Source organism: Pezoporus flaviventris, unplaced genomic scaffold, assembly GCF_033815535.1.
Source record: "Pezoporus flaviventris isolate CSIRO_AGI_PZ_B2104156 unplaced genomic scaffold, CSIRO_AGI_Pfla_v1 ptg000070l, whole genome shotgun sequence".
NCBI lineage: Eukaryota > Metazoa > Chordata > Aves > Psittaciformes > Psittacidae > Pezoporus > Pezoporus flaviventris.
The window spans coordinates 4,093,068-4,113,572 of record NW_026892618.1 but is presented as its reverse complement, the minus strand read 5'-3'; the positions used below and the strand labels follow the sequence as shown (position 1 = coordinate 4,113,572).

Genomic DNA, 20,505 nt, shown 5'->3' with positions numbered 1-20,505 from the left:
ATGCCCTGAATCTCACCTGGAGAGTCGCTCACTGCCGAACTTCAGATTTTGGGCAGGTTGTGCTCTAAGCCCAGGATCGAATTCAATTTATGCAGCTGTCCCAGAAGCACTGGCTTCTCAGCCAGACGTGTAAGCACATAAGCATCTTCCAAGCAGGCAGTTGCTCTGTGGAATTTTGAGGATCTCAGGTTCCAGGTTAGGGACCAACATCCCTGTAGATGTGTGTGCACCGCTTGCAGGATCCCAAATCCTTGCTGGAGTACGACAGGATCATACTGTTCCCTAACTTATTACTTAATAAGTTACCAGGGCAGAGGACATGGGCCAGAGGCTAGAAAAGAGCTGTGGCATAGAAAAGCCAGGCAGAAAATCAGGGACCAGGACTGCAAGGAGGACCAAAGTACTTGTCAAAGTAGAGATAGAGCCTTTCTAGGTCTGTTTGTAAAAGCTCTCAGAGCTGCAGGGCTGCTCAAGAGCACAGTGAAGTCAAAAGTTTACACAGAGCCCTGGGAACACAGCTGGAATATATTGTGGAGGAAGGGTATAAGGTAAGCTAGCGCTTACTTTAGCTGGTGAATTGCACATGAAGTGATAACAGCCTTTTACCTGGCAAATAATCTAAGAGACATCATGTAGAACAGGTCTACTAGCCTGGTTGGTAAGTGGCCTAGAGAATGTCCAAGGGTGTTAATGGGAGGGTGTATCTTGAGGGGAGGACTCAGGGGCTGGACTTAAATCAGGTGGTGAACTCAAAGTGTTGTCCCTGCCGGAGTTTGCTCAGGGCAATGCTGAATTTACAGCTATTGAGTTTCAGCTGTCCCTGAGGTGGTACGTACTGAATACTGTGGCTGAGGAGCTCAGAACTATTTTTTACCTCCCTCTAAGAGAAGAAAAAGAAAGAGGCCTGGCCCCAAAACAGCCAAGACCTTTCTCAGGTCAGTCTTAAATTCTTACCTCTACCAGCAGCTGCTTCTCAAGCCCTGAGGATTTCACTGAGCCAATTTAATGCTGGTGGTCAGACAGTTTAAACCCATTAGCTCTCAGCTATCTGAATAATTTTCTCCTCGGAGCCCAGCACTCTGGCAGACTGCTCTAACCAGAACTGCACAGACGTGCCACGTTAACTGGACATTTGCTAGCTTTTGTGGCCTGTGTGTTGAGCAGTTGAGGGCTGAAGAAAATGCCTCTGGCTAGATCACTGTCCATGACTTCTCTTAATGGGCTTCCTCAATGGGAGGATGAAGACCTACCAGTGGAGGACTTGTTGCTCTTTGAAGTTTCTTGGGAAGTTACCAACAAAGGTTTGTACAACACTCTTAGGAGGTAGTATTGCTGTTTTCATGGGAGCAGAGGGAGGCATGGAGGGCTTGGACAAGAAAGGCATTAAGGGGAGATTGGGAAACAGTGTTCTGCAGAGCTGCTGTGTTGGAAGGAGTGCATGTGTAGTCGTGCATGTGGTGTGTGGGCCGCGTTTGCTTGTGCTTGTGTGGGATGAGCATATAGTCAGGGTGCCTGGGTGTCTTTACACGTTTCACCACCAGGGATAGGTTGTTTAAACAAACATCTAAGTGTTATGCCCGGGTGTGCATATGTATGGATATACGGATGTTGCTTTGTACGTACTTACATTTTACCTTCCATGCAAATACAGTTGGGAACGTAACACATGACAGTGAGCTGTAAAACAGACTTAAGATTTGGAGTAGTTTAACAGTCTCCCTTGGCCTTCTAAAGCAATGTGGAGGAGAGGCCAAATTTGAAATGGGTGTAAACAAACATGGCTGCATTGAAGTCATTGAACATGTCAATGACCTGCAGAATTTATGCGAGCTGAAGCCCTTTTGGACTGGTCTCTGCAAACACAGGGGGTGCTAGACAAGGACTTTATGCTTTGTGCATGTGTACAGATTGAAAACTTGCTCACTGCACGCAGCTTGTCAGGCAATGTGCATGTGGCTTGTTATGCAAATATCTTTCTGCCTCCATCTCTAATTCACTAATCAAATCATCCCCTTTCAGCTAGGTATTGTTCACCAAGGGGGAACGGGCTCTGTTTTTGCCACAAAAGTGAGTTAAGTATGAGTAAATGAGTGACCTCATGTGCCTTATTGTCCTGTCAGATAAATAGAGATTAGTCAGGAGAGGGGATCTGTAATCTGTTCAGATTTTAACTTCAAAGGGGAAACATCTGTGAGGTGAACAGACAGTGCCAGGGTTTATCCCCATGGTGAAACTGGAATTACTATTCTGCAATAGCTTCTGGTATTTAATCTGCACTGCAGTGCAATTTTACATGGCTCTTTTTAGGGTGGTGAGAGGTATCAATACCCAGAGGTAGTACAGAGTAGCTTTTGCAGTTTAAATCCTGTGGGCTTATTTTTCAGTAGCTTCATTTAAACTTTTTGTGTCAATTTACTACTGTCTGAACGTGGATCATGCAGCATTTCCTTTGAGTGTGCATGTTAAGTAAGGCACTGGCAAGCAGATGGCGGCAGAAATCTAGGAAATTCGGGTGTTCCCGCTAATATCTCTGAACTCCATAGCCTATATATTTTCTGAGTCATCTGGACTAACTGGTTATAGATATCACCCAATATGTTTAAGAAAAAGTAAAATGTGATTAGAGTTATCTTCCTGTGTACAAAACACAGTGAATCTTTTAACCACTTCACTGCAGCTGAGTCAGCTGATACAGCTAAAATATATTATTCTCACATTTTATGAGAGAATTAATGAGAGTGAATATTTATTCAGTTAGTTTAAAAATAAGGGGCTATTAACTATACCAGTTACCAAACCCATATATTCAAATGGGCCGACCGAACTAGTCATGGCAAACAATTTCTTCATTAGAACCAAGCCTCTGTGCAAAGTTTCCATTAACCAACCTTGACTGGAAACGTCTGTGCAAAAATCTTTAGTAAGCCTGTTTCAGCTTATTTTTCTGGTAAATTCTTGATATTGATTTTTTTTCATGTATTTTCTAGGCAATTGAATGTCTAAATCACGTGGTGAAATACAGTTCCCTGGTGACTTTAACTTTTATAAACAGTTCTTGGAAAATGGTAAGGCACTGTGTTTCATAGACGTGACAGTAGCCAACAAAATACAGGGAGTCATCACAGAAGATAGATAAGCTATTATTTCCTTAGCCTGCACTGTATATTTCCCACCTCCTTTAACAGACAGATGAACTGTTTATTTGACTAAGTAGGCTGACCCCACATAAATTTAGTACTGTTATGTGTTTTAGTGTTAATATTGCTGTATATGTTTCTAATATAGAGGGAAAGACAAGCATTAGCTGGTTTATTGCTTGAAAAGCTAATTTTGAGCATTTATCATGAAGGTTTCTTTCTTCCTTTCTGGTAATGCAAAGGTGTGCCAGAGTAGTTCAGTTTTAGTTTGTATTGCTAAAGCGATGTAAAGCTGCTGCTGCCTACAAGAGAGAGTTCAAGTCTTTATGTTACCTTTGTGTACATCACCAGGTGCTTGGCTATGGGTGCGTTTCCTCATTGACCAGTGCTGCTTCTTAGTGGTTCTCTGTGCAGTGACAATAAAGCTGAATGTCCTCTTCCATATGAGGAACATGCTACCACAGCTTACAGGTGGCTCTGTTTCCATACCTGTAATCAGTGCCCTTTACAGGTGCTGAGCTGTTTTCTAAACGTCTTAAATATATATTCTCCTTCAGAGTCTGAGGATGATGAGCACATCTGATTACATAGTATAAGAGGGTCTTTATGTGCCAGGCTGCCCATGGGGAGCAAGTGTTTACTGGGATTTCCCTGATGGAGCTGGTTCGTACTGAAGAATGAGATGCAGCTGTAGGGAAGGACAAGTCAATTGTATGAATTCAGTGCTCAGAGATCTACAAGTTTCCATTATTCCAGGGTCTCATCACCTTTTTCTCAGCAGCTGGCATAGTGAAGGTGTCTCTCTTTTTTTGACCTCCAGATCATTTAACACGTGCTCTAATAAGGCAAAGCTTTCTACTTCTCCATGCTTTCTTTTTATATTCTCTCTCCTGGCTGCTGACTATGCTAAGTGGCAACCTCCGATATCTGTGTTGGAAAGCATCGGCATCTCAGTTTCTCTTCTTTCTTCTCTTCTCTGTCTGGAGCAAGCAAATATAAGGTAGCTGAAGAAGAAACTGAGAAACAAAAAAGGCTCATTTGCCACTGTCACTCTCTCTTTCCTTTCCCCCATGTCATGTGAAAAGGAACTTGCCACCTAAACAAAACATAACTTCAAGATCATCTTGACTTGAAAGTTCTCTGCCAAAGAAATAATAAAGTGTAATTTGTTTTGTAAAATTTTCCTTACTTTATTTGGCTATTCACTGATGGGCAAGACCCATACTGTGAAGTGGATCTACTGTGTTTTGGTGGCAGTAGGTCAAGAAAGCAGGCAGGCAAGGGTCCCAGTGCAATACAGTTCCACACAATCTGATAGTAATCATGCGCAACCTCAGTATTTTTTGCTCTACCCCTTCTGTCCTGACCACTGTGCTCTGGTAAAGCCAGGTCTGGTCAAATATCCGTGCACACTGCAAAAGAAGACTGGTTTTGTTTCCTCCATAACAGGAAGACCAGTGTAAACTTTGAGGACAGGAACTTCTTGTGTCGAAAGCCCCACAGATGGAAATTATCGACACGGAGCAGTCAAAAGCCATTGCAGGAGTAATGGTGGCAGTCCTGGACATTTTCCACAGTGAAAATGACTCCATCCTTTTCAACTTCTTTTAAATGTTTACCCGCCGAAAACTGAAGTATTCAACCTGGGTAGGGGGAAGAGGTCTGTAAGACAGAATAACAGCACTACTTTAATGGATTTTCAGATACATTAATAAGAAGGGCTGAGAATGTTCAAAATCTGGTCTGTGCTCTATAAAGATGTCTTCAAAATAATTCCAGTAATATTTAGGTTCAGTATCTCCTACTGTACTACTACAGCTTTTAGACAGAAAATAGAAGAATGCTTAAAAATGCTGGGCAAACAGCCAGCTTGTATCATCACTTAGCTGTGAACAGATTAGCTCAAGAGTCGTTGGTAGATGAATCTTAAATATTTTTTCCCATCCCTATTAGAATGAAGACTCTGCTAAAAACAAACCTTGTTCAGCTCTCCCTGGAGCAGAGCTCTGTGCACAGTTTCTTTGGTGAAAATCTGGACTCTAGGAAATTAAATCCTGAATCCACCAAAGTCAGTAGGAGAAGCACTTTACCTCTTCTGTGTTAACTGTCATTCCATGGTGAAAGTTCCCTGGGAGAAGGTGGATGCTGTTATCTGTGATACACCTGAACTAACACACTCTGGGAAGTTGGGTTGTGTTGGCATAAACTTGGCATAAGCACAGCATCAAAGCCCAGTGCATTTTTTGAGTGGGATGGTATATCAACCTCAGATCAATCTCAAATAAAATCTTGTGCATTGCAGATGATGCACACAGAAATAGCTTCTGTACCATGGACATATGTCATAAATTTCAGTGTTTCAGTATTATTTCAGAATGTGTTTGGAATGCCAAAATTTCACAGAATTTGGAGAACTACTATCTTCTGATGAGTCTTGGTTACAAAATTAGCCAAAAAAATTACATGAAAAACATCTGCTATTAGAAGATGCTGGTTTTTTTTCACCTGACACATTCTACAAACTTATTCTGTAAATGCTCCCTAAATATCAAAACAGGCAATAAATAAATAAATAAATTTCCAACCAAATGTTAGAGAAAATTATGTTCAAGCCCAATTTTATCACACCTCTATAGATCAGAGACTCATTCTGACGGGAAGGGGTGAAAGGATGGTTGGTGTAATTATTAATTGTGGCAGTGAAGTCAATTTGAATCCTGAAGATGGGGTCCCAGTGCTCTTTTGGATTCCATGGCAGCTGTGGTCCTCAGGAAAACTTCATGGCCTTCAGAGTGGCCTGGTCAGGCCGTAGCAAAGAGGCTGAAGAGCCCTGGGAGCTCCCTGATCCTCTGTCTCTGTGTAGCAAAGGTATGTGTGGAAGGACTTGTGATCAGTGACTTTCTCCACTTATCTCTGTCTCATGTGCATAGCTTTGTTTCCTCTCTCCTTCCTCTTTGGTTTCTGCTGCTCCTACTCTATGTCCTTCTGTAAAGTTGCATGGGTGGTAGAGCAGGTAAAATGAACGGTGGGTATCTCTGGCAGTTTTGGGGAGTTTTGGCAATTCCATGCTCAAAGGATTACAGATCCAGAAGACATTTTTTTTTGGCACAGTTCCTGGCTAATCATGGGAGCTGTAGACCCTTCCTCGTCAGGTGACAAAAGACACTGGCAATGCATCTTTCTGTGTAACAGCTTGCTGCAGAAAGAGCACATCTGCATATTAGATCTTGCACAAAGATCTCCAGGTGCATAGTTAGATCTCCATTTCTGCCTAATATCATCATCAATAGTGGTATGATATTGTGATACTGTTCTTGACTCAGACTTTTTATTTAGGTGGTTCTGATGTCTATCCTGGAGGGCTCTAAGGATTTTAAATATACAAAAGAAATAATGCACCAAGACTTGAAATGAGAAAAGAAGAAAATGGCTGGAGTGTTGCAGATGACTCCTTTAGACAAATTCATAATAGTGGTAATGCATTTGAAAACATTGTAACTTTTAAGAATAATCCTATGAACTATTTTCTGAAAAAAAAAATAATTGTTTTCATCTTTCATCATTTTTTAAAGAGGTCACTAAAAAAACCAAAACCAAAATCCAACTTTTCTTAAATGAAAAAAATCCTTCATTCCCAAGCATTTCAGTCCCTCTTTCCATGCCAATTTATTCCTCCCTGGAGAAAGAGGAATAATGAAAAAGAAATAAATGGGGGAAAAGATTTGTTGTTGATTTCACTTTTAACTTGGTTTTCTTTGTTTTTCTTTTCTTGTTTCTGGTGAAAAAGTTAAAAACACTTTCTAAAAATAAATAATAGAAATATTTTTCTCTCAGGGACATTTGAAAATGATTAAAACTTAAAATGTTTGAAGAAAGCATTTAGATGGAGATCAGAACATGTAACTAGCCCTGCATCCACATTATACTGCTAATTCCCCATGTTTGTGATGATCTGAACCAATTATCTGGAACTGATCTCTTCTGATTCTGCAGCTATTTCTCTTTTTGTCTTTTAATGTTTGTTTTAAAACCTGTTTCAAAGTAAAAAACTTCAGAGGTGGCATACAGAAACTTGCAACATCCTGGGATTTTGGTACATCTCTGTTTGGAAAAGTTTTGTATTTGTAATATGACCTTAAAACATCATATAGGAGAAGAATAAGGTGTTGGAAGTAATCGGAGAGTTCTTTTAGGCTCCAAGTGAATATGTAAACCCTTACTCTCTTACTCAGTGGGACATGTAGTGCATTGCTTACATAGGTATTTCCAGGGAATTCAAAGTAACTGAGCACATATAAGCTCTTAAGGATATATGATGTATTCCTTGAATTTGTTATGGCAAAGTGTAATTTCAAAAGCCAGTACATTATTCTAGACATTGCTGTGCTCTTCTCAAGAAGTCTTTTTTTAAGTTATGCCCAACACTTCCCACATACATAGTTTCACTTGCACAGTTTCCCTCCCCTGTCAATTAAAGCTTATGCACAGACATGCTTTGTGAGTCATATTTCCACAGGAACAGAAAAGACAAAAGCGAGTTTTAGGACCAGGTAACAGAGAACTTTTATCACACCTAGCTTCTGAGGAGTTTTTACAGTCAGGAAAAACTTACTCTTGTTTTTATCCTAAGTACTTTTTGTTGCATTTCTGGCTAACCTGTACCCTGAAATGTTTTTCTTTACCTTGCTGTGCAACAGATTACAACGGCAGAGCACAGCACACTCTCCACTCTTCTCAGAATAGGCTTTCTGTACATCTTTGGCAGGGCATGCCTTAGGACGCACAGTGATCCTAAGCAAAACCTTGTGAAAAGAAACAGTAGGCTCTTGACTATACAAACCAAAGGTCCAGACTGTCTTCAGGTCCTGAGCTGCAGCTTTCTTACTACTCTTAAAATTAATAGCTGTGGAAATTTGGCTACCTTGCTGATCCCAATGTTGAATGCCTTGGAGTATGAAGGTTGATCTCCACTGTTGTGATGGTGGTGAAAGAGCTTTGCATCACTTTATGACTAGAGCTTTATCATGTTATTTAGTATCTTTCATCTTGCAAGTACATATTTTCTCTTTTCCCTGGGTCACCAGGCTGCTCTGCACAAAAATGTTCCCTTATTGTAAGCTCTGTATTTCTGCCAATTAAAACCAATGAGTTTCTTGACTAAGATTTCTACCAAGCCCCATATTTATCCCTGTTGAAGTGCCTTATGCTCATATGATGTATTTACCACACCATAAGAACAGATGCATAACTGTGTTACTCTATGGGTTGAACATTGATTTGTCTCACATAATTAAAATTATATGTTTATCTGAATATATATGTTTTCATGCCTGCCAATTTGGTGGCCTTCTATGATGGGGCTACGAAACTGATGGACGGGGCAGAGCAGTTGATGTCATCTAACTAGATTTGTGCAAAGCATTCAACGCTGTCCCACACAACATCCTTGCCTCTAAATTGGAGAGACATCAATTTGATGGATGGACCACTTGGTGGATAAAGAACTGGCTGGATGGCCGCGCACAAAGAGTTGTGGTCAATGGCTCAGTGTCAAGCTGGAGACCAATAACGAGTGGTGTCCCTCAGAGATCAGTGTTGGGACCGGTCTTGTTCAACATCTTTGTCAGTGACATGGACAGTGGGATTGAGTGCGCCCTCAGCAAGTTTGCCGATGACACCAAGCTGTGTGGTTCGGTTGATACGCAGGAGGGAAGGAATGCCATCCAGAGGGACCTTGACACGCTTGTGAGGTGGGCTGATGCCAGCCTCATGAAGTTTAACCATGCCAAGTGCAAGGTCCTACAGCTGGGTCAGAGCAATCCCAGGCACAGCTACAGGTTGGGCAGAGAAGAGATTCAGAGCAGCCCTGCAGAGAAGGACTTGGGGCTGCTGGTCGATGAGAAACTGAACATGAGCCAGCTTCAGTGTGCGCTTGCAGCCCAGAAAGCCAACCGTATCCTGGGCTGCATCAAAAGGAGCGTGACCAGCAGGTCGAAGGGGGTGATCCTGCCCCTCTACTCTGCTCTCGTGAGACCTCACCTGGAGTATTGTGTGCAGTTCTGGTGTCCTCAACATAAAAAGGCCATGGAACTGTTGGAACAAGTCCAGAGAAGGGCCATGAGGATGATCAGGGGACTGGAGCACCTCCCGTATGAAGACAGGCTGAGAAAGTTGGGGCTGTTCAGCCTGGAGAAGAGAAGGCTGTGTGGAGATCTCATAGCAGCTTTCCAGTATCTGAAGGGGGCCTATAGGGATGCTGGGGAGGGACTCTTCATTAGGGACTGTAGTGACAGGACAAGGGGTAATGGGTTCAAACTTAAACAGGGGAAGTTTAGATTGGATATATGGAAGAAACCCTTTACTATAAGGGTGGTGAGGCACTGGAATGGGTTGCTCAGGGAAGCTGTGAATGCTCCATCCCTGGCAGTGTTCAAGACCAGGTTGGACACAGCCTTGGGTGACATTGTTTATTGTGAGGTGGGCAGGGGGGTTGAAACTAGATGATCTTAAGGTCCTTTCCAACCCTAACTATTCTATGATTCTATGAATCCAAGCTATTCAATTAGTCTTATTTTGTGAGCAGGGGCACTTGAAGGAAATATATAGTTGTTACTTACCTAAGATTTCTCTAAATCCCTGTCCAGAGGAGCCGTGGAAGAGTATGATGTTTGTAAATTAGTTTCTTAGCCTTCTAGTCCTAATGAAGTGGAGAAGAATAATCTTATGCATAGATTCCCTTCTGCGGTTCCATGTCTATATGACTTGAAACTCTTGAACTGTGAGCTTGATTTAAGAACATACATCTGTAAGATTCTTGTCATCTTAGGTATGATTCCATTTAAGAGACTAAACTTCTATTTATTTGATTAAGTGTGGGTTTCACTTAAAATCTGAATATGTGAAGCGATTTTACTGTATATCTTATCTACAAGTTGGAGCTTACTCCAGAGCTTTATGGCCTGTGCCCTTTTCTATTTCATTTTCTTTGTGACCTTCTTTTGCAGTGGGAGGCATTTACACCGTGATCCAGACAAAGGCCAAAACTACAGCAGATGAATGGGGTGAAAACTATTTTCTGGTTGGTCCCTATTTTGAGCAGAATGTGAAGACTCAGGCGGAAGCATGTGAGCCTCCAAACCCTGCAGTTAAGAAGGCAATGGACACCATGAAAAGCCAAGGGTGTCAGGTAAATCAGATGTGCTACTGCTTCCCAGGGCAACAAAGCTGACTCTGAGGAGATTACAGTTTTGGTTAATGCTCTTGCCATTCCACTTGACACAGCAATCCTGGTCAATGTCACAATGGGGAAGCCTCAGAATCCACTGTTAGAACAGCAGAGTCAATTCATTACAGGTTATTTTTGAGGAAGAACCAGTTTATCCAATTACAGGTTTTAACTCCAATTATAGGTTTTAACAGTTATTTATCTGCAAGTCTGCTTAATTGGATTAATGACTTATTTATCTAGTCTCTAAATACAGTGATATTTTAGTAGATAATATGACCTTACTTTGACTGTACCCTTACATTTGGTGTTCTTGTGCTGGAGAGAGAAGAGTGTTCTGCTAGCTCACATTTTTTCTTACGCAGCATTGATTTGAAAGCCAGAAAGAGACAAACCACAGGGTGACTTAAGAAAAGCACCCAACTGACAAAGAATCTCCTTCCTCAGATCAATGCAACTAGCTGTCTGTTTCCCAGGAAGAGAGGTTAAATCACAGCACAAGTATGAATTCATGTGTATCCTACACAATTTTTAACCACTGTTTTCTCTGTGATCTCAAACCTCATAGCCTTTATGTGACTCAGTTTCTTCAATAATCAGCTAGGAATAAAATTCTTAATGAAGCTGATCTGCTGAAAGGAATAGAATCTGCTGTGTTGATGGGCAAGCTACTAGGCTGCAAGCAGCTGCAGCCTTGAGGACAATTGATTGCCTGAAAATAGGTGGAATTTGCTAAATTCCACACATGATAAAACTGACCTCTTTTCTTGAAAGTCCTCATCAGAGATTAAGAGCTCACCTCCACTCTGATTCAGCATTGAGTCTCCCAGAGGTGCTAGTTTGCAGGAGGAAAAATTGTCTGCTTATTATGAGTGTCAAACAGATGTGAAAAGCATTGAGAGGCAGGCACAAGGAAGCATTCTGACAAAGTTCTGTTGCTGGAGGGCATGGCATATTTTAATGTAGAAATTCATAAAGTTCTTGGACTGTCACCAGCCATGGCACTGTCAGTGTGATATCACCCTCTGTAACAACAATTCTGCTGCTATTAGGATCTAATGCCCCACTGCATATCATGTAGAAGTGTATTGCTGGATGTAAATATGCAACAGCATGGGAAAGCGTTTGTCAGGGACATTAACACTGTGGGATGCTTACATTGTTCAGGCAGAGATTCAAACTAAAATGTCTAATCTAACTGCCATTTCATATTTCTAATCAAATTTTCGTAAGTGATTGATCAGGTTCTCCATGTTGCTACAAGCTGTGTAATATTCCTTTGTTTAGAAAACAGCTAAAGTCTGTGGGGCAGATTAATTGAAATGCTATATATGCACTTCATGCTGTTTAGGCAATATGTTCAGTTTAATCAGCCAACTCTGCCTGCCTAACATACGTTGTGTTGCTGGAGTATTCATATATAGCAGCAAATCTGTCCCAGGTATGTCAAGTATAGCTTTGATATCTAATAATGATGCTGTATTTTCCAGGAGCCGCATTTACCGTTTTAACATTTATGTCTGGATTTTGCTTATGCATCACAATATGTCCCTTTAAATCAGGGGACCTAGGAACACTTCCAAACTTCTCAGATCACATGTTACTTGCCACAACCTAACTCCATATTTAGCTTAATTCTGGGTTCACACAAACTTCCTGCTTTTTAACCTCATTTTCCTAAATAAGGAACCTAGATAGCCTGAAGTAAGTACATAAGGAAATGACCCTCCTTCACACACCTGTCTTTGTCACACCCTGTTTTTTTTTGTGCGAACAGGTCTAAGAGCTTTCATCTCGCTGTTTTCAAGACTGGATCTCAATTCAGCCCACTGTAGCTGTAGGGCTGGGTTCAACCCCTGGCATGTCAGGGGTTGGTGAATTAGAAGAGATTTAAAAGTGGATAAAAGATTCCTCCACGTGGAGTATAAGCTACACTAGCCTCCCTGTAGTGCCTTGTTCTTCCTAGTTAGTATGTCTCTGCTACTATAGCCTTTTTGATGGTAGGATTAAAGTGAAATTTGAATGTGCAGAGCGGTGCAATCTGTAATGCAGCCCTAGCTGTGTTGTGTTGCCTTATGACGGGTCAGCTTGCTCTCCTGGTTGGGCAGGTAGTTTGTATCAGTGAAGTTCTAAATACTCTTAGAGATGTTTAACTACATCCATTCAGGTAAAGCAGGAAAGCTGTATTTTTAGGTTGATGTGGTTTTAGGTATTATTTATACATTCTGATTGATCCTTCCTTCCACTCTGCCAAAAGGCATCAACTGTGCTGCTTGGGTGGAATGAGGAAATGTCATGGTACATGCAGGTCCCAAACACCTATCCTATAAAATCTATCACTGGTAATCCAACATAAATGGCAAAAGATTGGTGGCAAATCTTAGTGAAAAAAATAAGAATTTTGAAATAAGAACAAAAATGGTATAGATACTCTAATATATCATAAGACCTCCTTATTCAACCTAGTCTTCCTAAACCTTTTTTAATGGGAAAAAAAAATGTATATTGTGATGAAAATCTGAAATTAAAGTCTTAAAACCAAATATTCTTAAAGATTGTAATTTCCTTTCACCCTTGCCTTTGGTCCAGTATTACTCCATGTATTTTACAAGGAAAAACACAAACCTTAGGTATGTAGATCACATATTCCTTATGTAAAATTTTGAGATTTGATGGATGAAAATAGTTATGCTAACTGGCCTTTACATTCACTGTAACATTTTCTGGTTATATCCTTGCCTGTTCCCCATAGGTCTTTTTTGGAAGATGGCTGATAGAGGGCAGCCCATATGTCTTACTGTTTGATATAGGATCAGCAGCTTGGAACTTGGACAGGTGGAAAGGTGACTTTTGGGATGTCAGCAATATAGGGATCCCTTTTCATGACCGAGAAGCCAATGATGCTGTAATTTTTGGATCGTTAACAGCCTGGTTTTTAAAAGAGGTACAGTTTTTAAATCTAGAGATTTTCAAATTCCAACCTTGTCAGCGGGGCAGAAACAAAGCTTTGGTATGCACTTCCTGTTCTCCAGTTTGAAAACTGTGATTTTAAGGAAGTTGATACTTGATGTAGATCAAATTGTATTTAAAACTTAAATCTTAAGTGGTCACTTAACTGTATTTTTTCTGGGAGAAGGGGGTGGGGAGGGGAAGGCTCTCCTATGTGAAGTCTGTTGTGTCTTTACTGTCACTTCCCCCTCTGTTTCTTCTCAACTCCCTTATTTGTCATCAGATGCTCTTACAAGTAGGATCTCAAACTCCCTCTTTCTCACCTATGGTAGTTAAGTTGTCACACTCGCAGACTGTCCTTGAAGTTAGTTAAGCCATATTTCAGCAATTAGATACTACCTTGCACAGGGAATATAGATAGAAAGCATTAATGATAGATAGAAAGCATTAATGATAGCACTTTGACTTCACATGCGACTGTATTGCAGGCTACCTAAAAAGAGGAAACTGTTAATTTGCAGAATAATACATCTGTCATATTTTCTTACCAAACAAGAGTTTCAACAGCAGACGAGCAAGTTAAAAGGAAGAAGAGTGACTCTGCTCCCCAGCACTCTAGGAAAGATACTGTTCTGAGGCACTAGTGAGGCACATGTGCCTCTTGACCTAAGGATTAGAGCTTGATGGGAATCAAGACACGACTGCTTAAAACACTGTATTGCTTTGTGATGTGAAAGAAAGCAAGCACACAGAGCAAGGAATGAAAAAGAAAGAGGTTTCTGCAGCTAAGATGGTGGGCAGGATATAATGTGTGTTTAATGTATGTTCTTTCAATTGTTTTCAGCTTTCCTGTCAGTTTGATGACAAGCCCAATATAATTGCCCACTTCCATGAGTGGCAGGCAGGAGTGGGTTTAATATTGTCTCGATCTTGGAAGCTTCGTGTGGCCACAATTTTTACTACCCATGCGACTCTGCTTGGGAGATACCTGTGTGCAGCCAGTATAGATTTTTACAACAATCTTGACCAGGTAAGAGACATTTTTATCATTCCATCTTCCCACCCCACTCCCCCCTCAGCCTACTTATTAATTTTTGCCAGTCATAATAAGTCCTTCTACTTTCAAGCTTTTTAGGTGTGCTTGATTTGTAACTAACAAATGTAAGAAGTATTTTGAGTTCAAAAGACCCACATCTGTTTCTTGGAATTTCTGAAGACTGTCTGGTGGTTTTGGTTTTCAATGTTGCATTTCCACTCAAAGCATAACACAAATCAACATTTCAAGGACCCAGATGTCTTTAGCACTCCCTTCAGCAGAAATACGTTACATGATCTAGGATTTCTAATATGGTTACAGACAAACTGAATTCAAGATTATTTTGCATTCCCGCGCTTATTGAGGGTAGAGGTGGTTAAAAGGCTCAAACAACTGCCTTATTCATTGTCCCTGCATTTCCTTGGCTAAAAGCAGTAAAGAAAATTACTTAGTTAGCAATTTTCAATTGGATGTTTGAAGCTTGACATACTGTGGAGCAGTGTCTTCCAAAGACAAGGTCCAAGTAGTAGCATGCTACTGGCCTTATTCAGAAGCACAGAATAGGTTGTCATTCCATTGTACTTCAAGGAAACAGCTTCTCCCTCTTATTTATTTCCTTTTCTATCAAAGGCAACTACTGAACCTACTGAACGCACTAAGAGTAAAAGGCACTCTTCACTCATTTATTGCTGTGCATAAAGGTTGCAGCATGGTAGTGTGTAGGGGGAATTGTCTCTGCCTAAAATGAGGTAACTAACATAGGTGGTTGCTCCTACTAGGTTTATATCATCAGTGGAGTTACGCTGGCCTCTTCACAATTAGCATAAGGCAAACATCCTCAGACTACCATGTGAACGATCTGTCTCCATCTATCACCTAGGAAAACTAGTCTCCTAAATTATACATTTGTTAGATGCATTAATGAGGCAGCATGAATAATGCGGTCATGCTGTCTAGGAGTCTAGGCATTCCTACTCCCTCATATTCCCCTTATGTGTAGATGTGCAAAATCTAGCTTTAAAGTCACATTAAATTATTTTGCTCTGGCTAAAGTTAGATGAAAAGAACTAAAACCATGTGGTTTCAGGTTTACAGCTTAAGGAAATGAGAACTTTTCAGCAGTAACTTTGTTCATTCACTCTTGATTCAGTCTTACATAATTTGTTAGGAAGGAAGCCATAGAAAAACCAACAATAAAAAAGGGCATTTAAAATGAGAAATTAGAGTTAAAAAAAAAAGAGAATGCTGATTGTTTTACAGCCTGATGCTAAACAGACTGTTGGAGCCTTGCCTTCCTTTTGTAAAGGAAATCCTAAAGAAAATTATTCTTTGCTTTTTATTCTTGTTAATTTGGTGAGCTACAAGTAGTCTGACCAAACAGTCTGCTTTTCTCAAAAGCAACTTCTTTTTTCCTTCATGATAACCTTGAGTGCCTCATCCTTTTTTTCTGTACTCAAAAGAATATGTAATTACCTTACATCTGAGCATAGTATCCATATCACTCTTAATGTTGACATGGCAAATTTCACATGATAAGGTACTGTCCATCCTTCTGCAAAGCTTCACAAATTCCATTGGCAACTATCAGCTATGTCATAAGTACAGAAATTTCTATTCAGATTTTTCTAATCTATTCAGATTTCTAAGAATATGAGGAATGAAACATACGTATGTATACGGAATGAAACATATATATCAGTTTAAAGTATTACTATAAACTGCTGTAAATAATATTTAAGGGAGGAAATTTGTTGATTTTTAGGCCATAAAGCTTTATGCCCTCTGTGGAGTTACTGCCATTTGAAGGTACTAATAGATGAAACGATGCCAAGCTGTTGTACTATAACATGCTTATAGGGTGCTAAAGCTCTTCCTGACAAAGTTAACTTTCTAGTAAGAGATCAGATATCTTAGTGAGAACTTCTTTGGCTGTAAAAAAGGTCAATCTGGCCCAAAAGTCAGCCGAGAGGTTGATCTAGAGTACGGTAATGAAATGGTACATGTAGCTAAGTATTCAGAAGTTATTCTTGTTGCCGTCTTCTAGTAGTAAACCAGTAAGGTCAAACACACAATTTTCCCAGTGAAGAAGGTTCTCCAGGGCTTCCTAACATTAAATCTTGGGATGAGACTATGTATATTTAGAGCGTGTCATCCCCTCCCACCCCAAAGTATTAATAGTTGTTTTCCTCTTTCAGTGTTATTGCATAATTATCTTCCTTTAAAGCAAAATGATGTTATCACTTTTGATCAGCATTTCATGGTTAGAACAGAATTTTCACCAGCTTTACGTACAGCAGCTGAGATAGGTGGGAAGGATGCAACTGTAGAACGTGCTACATCAGATATCACAGAAAAAATGGTTGCAGCACCAGGGTATGTGCCGAGAAACAATCAGGCATGTTAAGCTCCTACAGAGAAAAGAGGAAAACTCGTGTTCCATTTTCTAGTCCCCAGTATAGTCCCCAAACACCTGGTTTAGAATGCCTTCTAGAAGGAGCTGTACTCAGCCCTCTGAGGCCAAGTGCTTTCCTGCAATGTTGAAGGATTTAACAGGGGGATCCACAGGCAAAACCATGACATGATTGTTTGATGACTGATGAAAGATATTTACCTGACATTTTCACAGGCTTTCTCTCCCTCCTTCCACCGTACCCTGGGTGTGTGTGACTAATGTGTTGTTCCCCACCATAGTATTTCCTGTTAGCCCTGACTCTTAACTCCCAGTTTGTCCTCGTCACTAGCCCTGCCTGCTCTGCACACACAGAGTCATGCATCTGCATGTGCCCACACAGTGAAACACTATTCCATGTCAGTGTTAAACTACCCCTGTACAGGACCAGAAGATACTAGATGAGCTGAAAGATCCCTTTTAAAAATACAAAGGATTACTGAGATTTTCTTTCTTTCTCTGGATTCCATAGTGGAAAATCCCACTTTAATTCACCTTCCTAGCAAAGCTCAATAGGTGCCAGTTGGCACAAATATAGAAGGTACAAATGTGTTCTCTGAAGTAAGCCAGTGAGGTCAGTAGCTTTAGAGCAGAGAAGACTTTGGTCCAAGTCACAGCCTACTTGGAAAGAACGTCAGTATCAGTGGTCATGCAGAGGCCTGCGTAATGCAGTGTGGGCTGATGTTTTCTCTAGCACTCTAGTGAGCAAAGAACTGAAGTCACCAGCCCATGTCAGGTGATAAAACTGGAAGGGCTCTATGTGGTCTTCTGATAGCCCTCTCAAACCTGGACCTGTGAAAACTTGACCTTCAGCCTTGCTAGGCTTTTGGGGAAAAGGTAAGAATGACTTAGTGAAGGGTTGGCATGCTGTGGTGCATGATTCTTTACAGACTACTTAAATTATGTAGAGGCCTGAACTATAGGCTACCAAAACCCTTGGTTTCATGAGCTGAGGGCAAATGCCAGCCTGTAAACTGTACGAAGATGCTTCCGGGGGACTGATAAAACTAGTCAATCTAGTAGGTTAGAGCTGTAAATTGCTGGAAGATAAGAGAATCCACTATGGATGTAAGACTGTAATGTTGTCTGACTCCTGACCTCCTCCTGAGCCATTTGCTCTTTGCCTTAGTTGGAGACAAGATCCTGGTTCTTATACAAAATTACTGTAAAAGATTATACAGTTCTTATAGCCTTAATTCATTAATTAATTCAATAATTAATTAATTGGACTAGGAGAAATTTAGCTGCTTCTGCTGCAGCGGAAATCTTTAGTGTGCAGCAGTGCATGGTGAATACTGTCGTGTCTTCAGCAGCATTTAACAAATAACAGATGGTCTGAGGTAAGAGGAGCACTGAGGCAATAACCAGCAACTGAACAGCAATTCAGTGTACATTTTTGTTCTTAGATACACATTTAATTCACTGATTTAAATCACTGGAGGAAGGAAAGGAGAGAGAAAAAAAAGAAAAAGAGCAAAACAGAAGGTGACTTGCATGGTGTCTGCTAGAGTTTGATACTTTTATCTGCTTTTAAGCATCTGAAGAACCATGGGTAAACAGCTGAGTCAGGGGCTGCTAACTCTAACTACAGGTTATTGGCTTGAACTCTTCCGAAGTCAGTGTTTTCTTATTTCAGTAACAAGTATGTTATGTTATGAGCTTATTTCCCAACAGAAGTTTAAGAAGTTTTGTATATAGTCCAACTGGCAGTTTATTTTTCCTCATCCTCCCCATGTCTAGTGTAGCTTCTACACTGGTGAGAGTAAGGTTATGTTTGTGGCCGAGGTAAACTGAACCAAAATAGCTAATTCAGAAGGTAAGGAGTTCTGTGGGAAAAGGTCTGAGCCTGTGGAGCCTTTTCCTCTTCACAAGAAACTGACTTCTCAGCTGAAGATAAAGAATATTAGTCTTTCCTTGTTGTTTAAAGGGGCTGGTTTTGTTGTTTGTTTTTGTGGGGTATTATTATTATTTAGTTGGTTATTGGTTGAGGGTTTTTTTTGCTAGGATTGGTGAGGCTTTTGGGGTTTTGGGGGTTTGTTTTTTGTTTTTTTTCTTTTTGTTGGGTTTTTTTTTAGTTGCTTTTTTTTTCGGGGGGGGGTGTGGGGGGAGGTGGGTTTGTTGTTTTTTTTTCACTAATAAATAAACTAGACCAACACCTTTCCTAAATTGACTGAGAGACACTGATGATTCAGGCTAGTTCATAGGTGAATAGACAGCTGTATTAGGAACAGCCTTTTTGGCAAATAATTCAACTTGATATGTCATTTGAGAGGTGACCATCTGTAATGGTTTTGTGGATTACTGGCTTGGCATAATGGAGAAGTTTGCAGGCTTCAGCCTCTGATGTTTCTTAGTAAAACATCACCTTGATTTATAATGGAAAAAATGACAAGGAGAAGCAAAAAAAAAACCTTATTCTCATTCTTCATTGGGGTTTTACTTATATAAGTTTGCCCTGTCAATGTATTAACACTTTTATTTAGACCTAGGAACATTTTACATTTGAGTTGTACAAGTCTACCTGAATATAGTTTGCAGAATGATGAATTCTATCCAAGAAGTCTAAAAGAAAAAGTAATAAAAATCCCAATGAAAATAAGTAGTCAAGAGCTTTTATGCTGACAATACAGGAACACAAGCTCTCATTCCATTTAGTGATGTACTGTCACGGCTGTCACTGAGCTCACTGTTGTGCAAAGCTGATCGGCTTTGTTAGTACAGCAGCTAATGGAAATCTGACTTAAGCCAGGAAATGTAAATTTCATTTTTTTTTTGGCATGGCAGAGCTGCCAGAATGAAAGTTCTGTTTGCACAAGATAACAATAAGTGGGAGTTAAACTTGACATAAACTGGATTTTAAAAAGAGTAATTCTTACATAATTCAGACAATGGCAGCCAGTGGGATTATGCCAGAAGTGAAGATATTTCCATTCTACCTTTTGGTTGATTGGAATTTGAACTTCAGGCCTATCTATGACTGCTTCTGATTCTACTGCAAAGTCCCCTTGCGAACTTGAGTGTGCCACTGATTTTAAAGACTAGAAGAGATCATTCTCTACATATAGTCCTCAGCTAAACATTCATGCATCAAATCTATACCTTTTATTTGAGATACAAACTGATTACTTTGAGTAGATAAAGTTTCTGTAAGGTTCAAGTGGTCAGGGGAATATACATAATTTATTCAAAGGTGTCACAAAGTTTTAATTGTCAGAATTATGTATTTCAATTCCAGTTTGTATTTGGTTTAATTTCCATTCATTATGCTTTCTTTTTTTTTCTTTTTCTTTATGAAATCATAGTCTAGCATCAGTACCTAGAGATTGTGCGCAGACCACGACAAATAATTTATCTTTCAGAACAGTATTTACATAGCTGATATAGTCTTTCCTTCTTTTCCACTCTCAAATCATTCTTCTTTATGCTTTTGTAAATCCTTTGCAATTTGTCTTTATCATTTTGAAGTAGGAATGTCTGATTCGGATTTATTACTTCAGTGATGTTATCTGTTTCCAAGAGAGACATAACACCAGTATTCCATAACTGTTTGATATTATCTTCTTTTTGTATTCAAAGGCCATCTTAGTTGTCTTAGAATGTCGTGCTGGAAGGTTCATTGATTACCTATTGTTCCCCCTAACATGCTACATTTTAAGACATGAATAAGTTGTTATGCCCATCACATCGATCAATAGGAAAGACAGAGATG

At 40.1% G+C, this 20,505-nt stretch overlaps 1 protein-coding gene across 4 annotated transcripts in view; it reads left to right on the top strand.

The window, feature by feature from the left end:
* The first annotated feature begins 370 nt into the window (after nt 1-370).
* Nucleotides 371-20,505, top strand: part of GYS2 (glycogen synthase 2) — a 43,028-nt gene continuing 22,893 nt past the window's right edge. The window contains exons 1-5 of one of the 4 annotated variants that reach the window (XM_061472159.1): nt 1,165-1,301; nt 2,988-3,065; nt 10,142-10,323; nt 13,115-13,306; nt 14,156-14,341. In XM_061472159.1, coding sequence (XP_061328143.1) covers nt 2,996-3,065; nt 10,142-10,323; nt 13,115-13,306; nt 14,156-14,341 — 630 coding nt within the window. In that variant the 5' untranslated portion in view covers nt 1,165-1,301; nt 2,988-2,995. Of the gene's footprint in view, nt 659-752; nt 1,302-2,987; nt 3,066-10,141; nt 10,324-13,114; nt 13,307-14,155; nt 14,342-20,505 lie in introns of those variants that run through there. The other 3 variants (XM_061472161.1, XM_061472158.1, XM_061472160.1) reach the window with 3 other exon arrangements.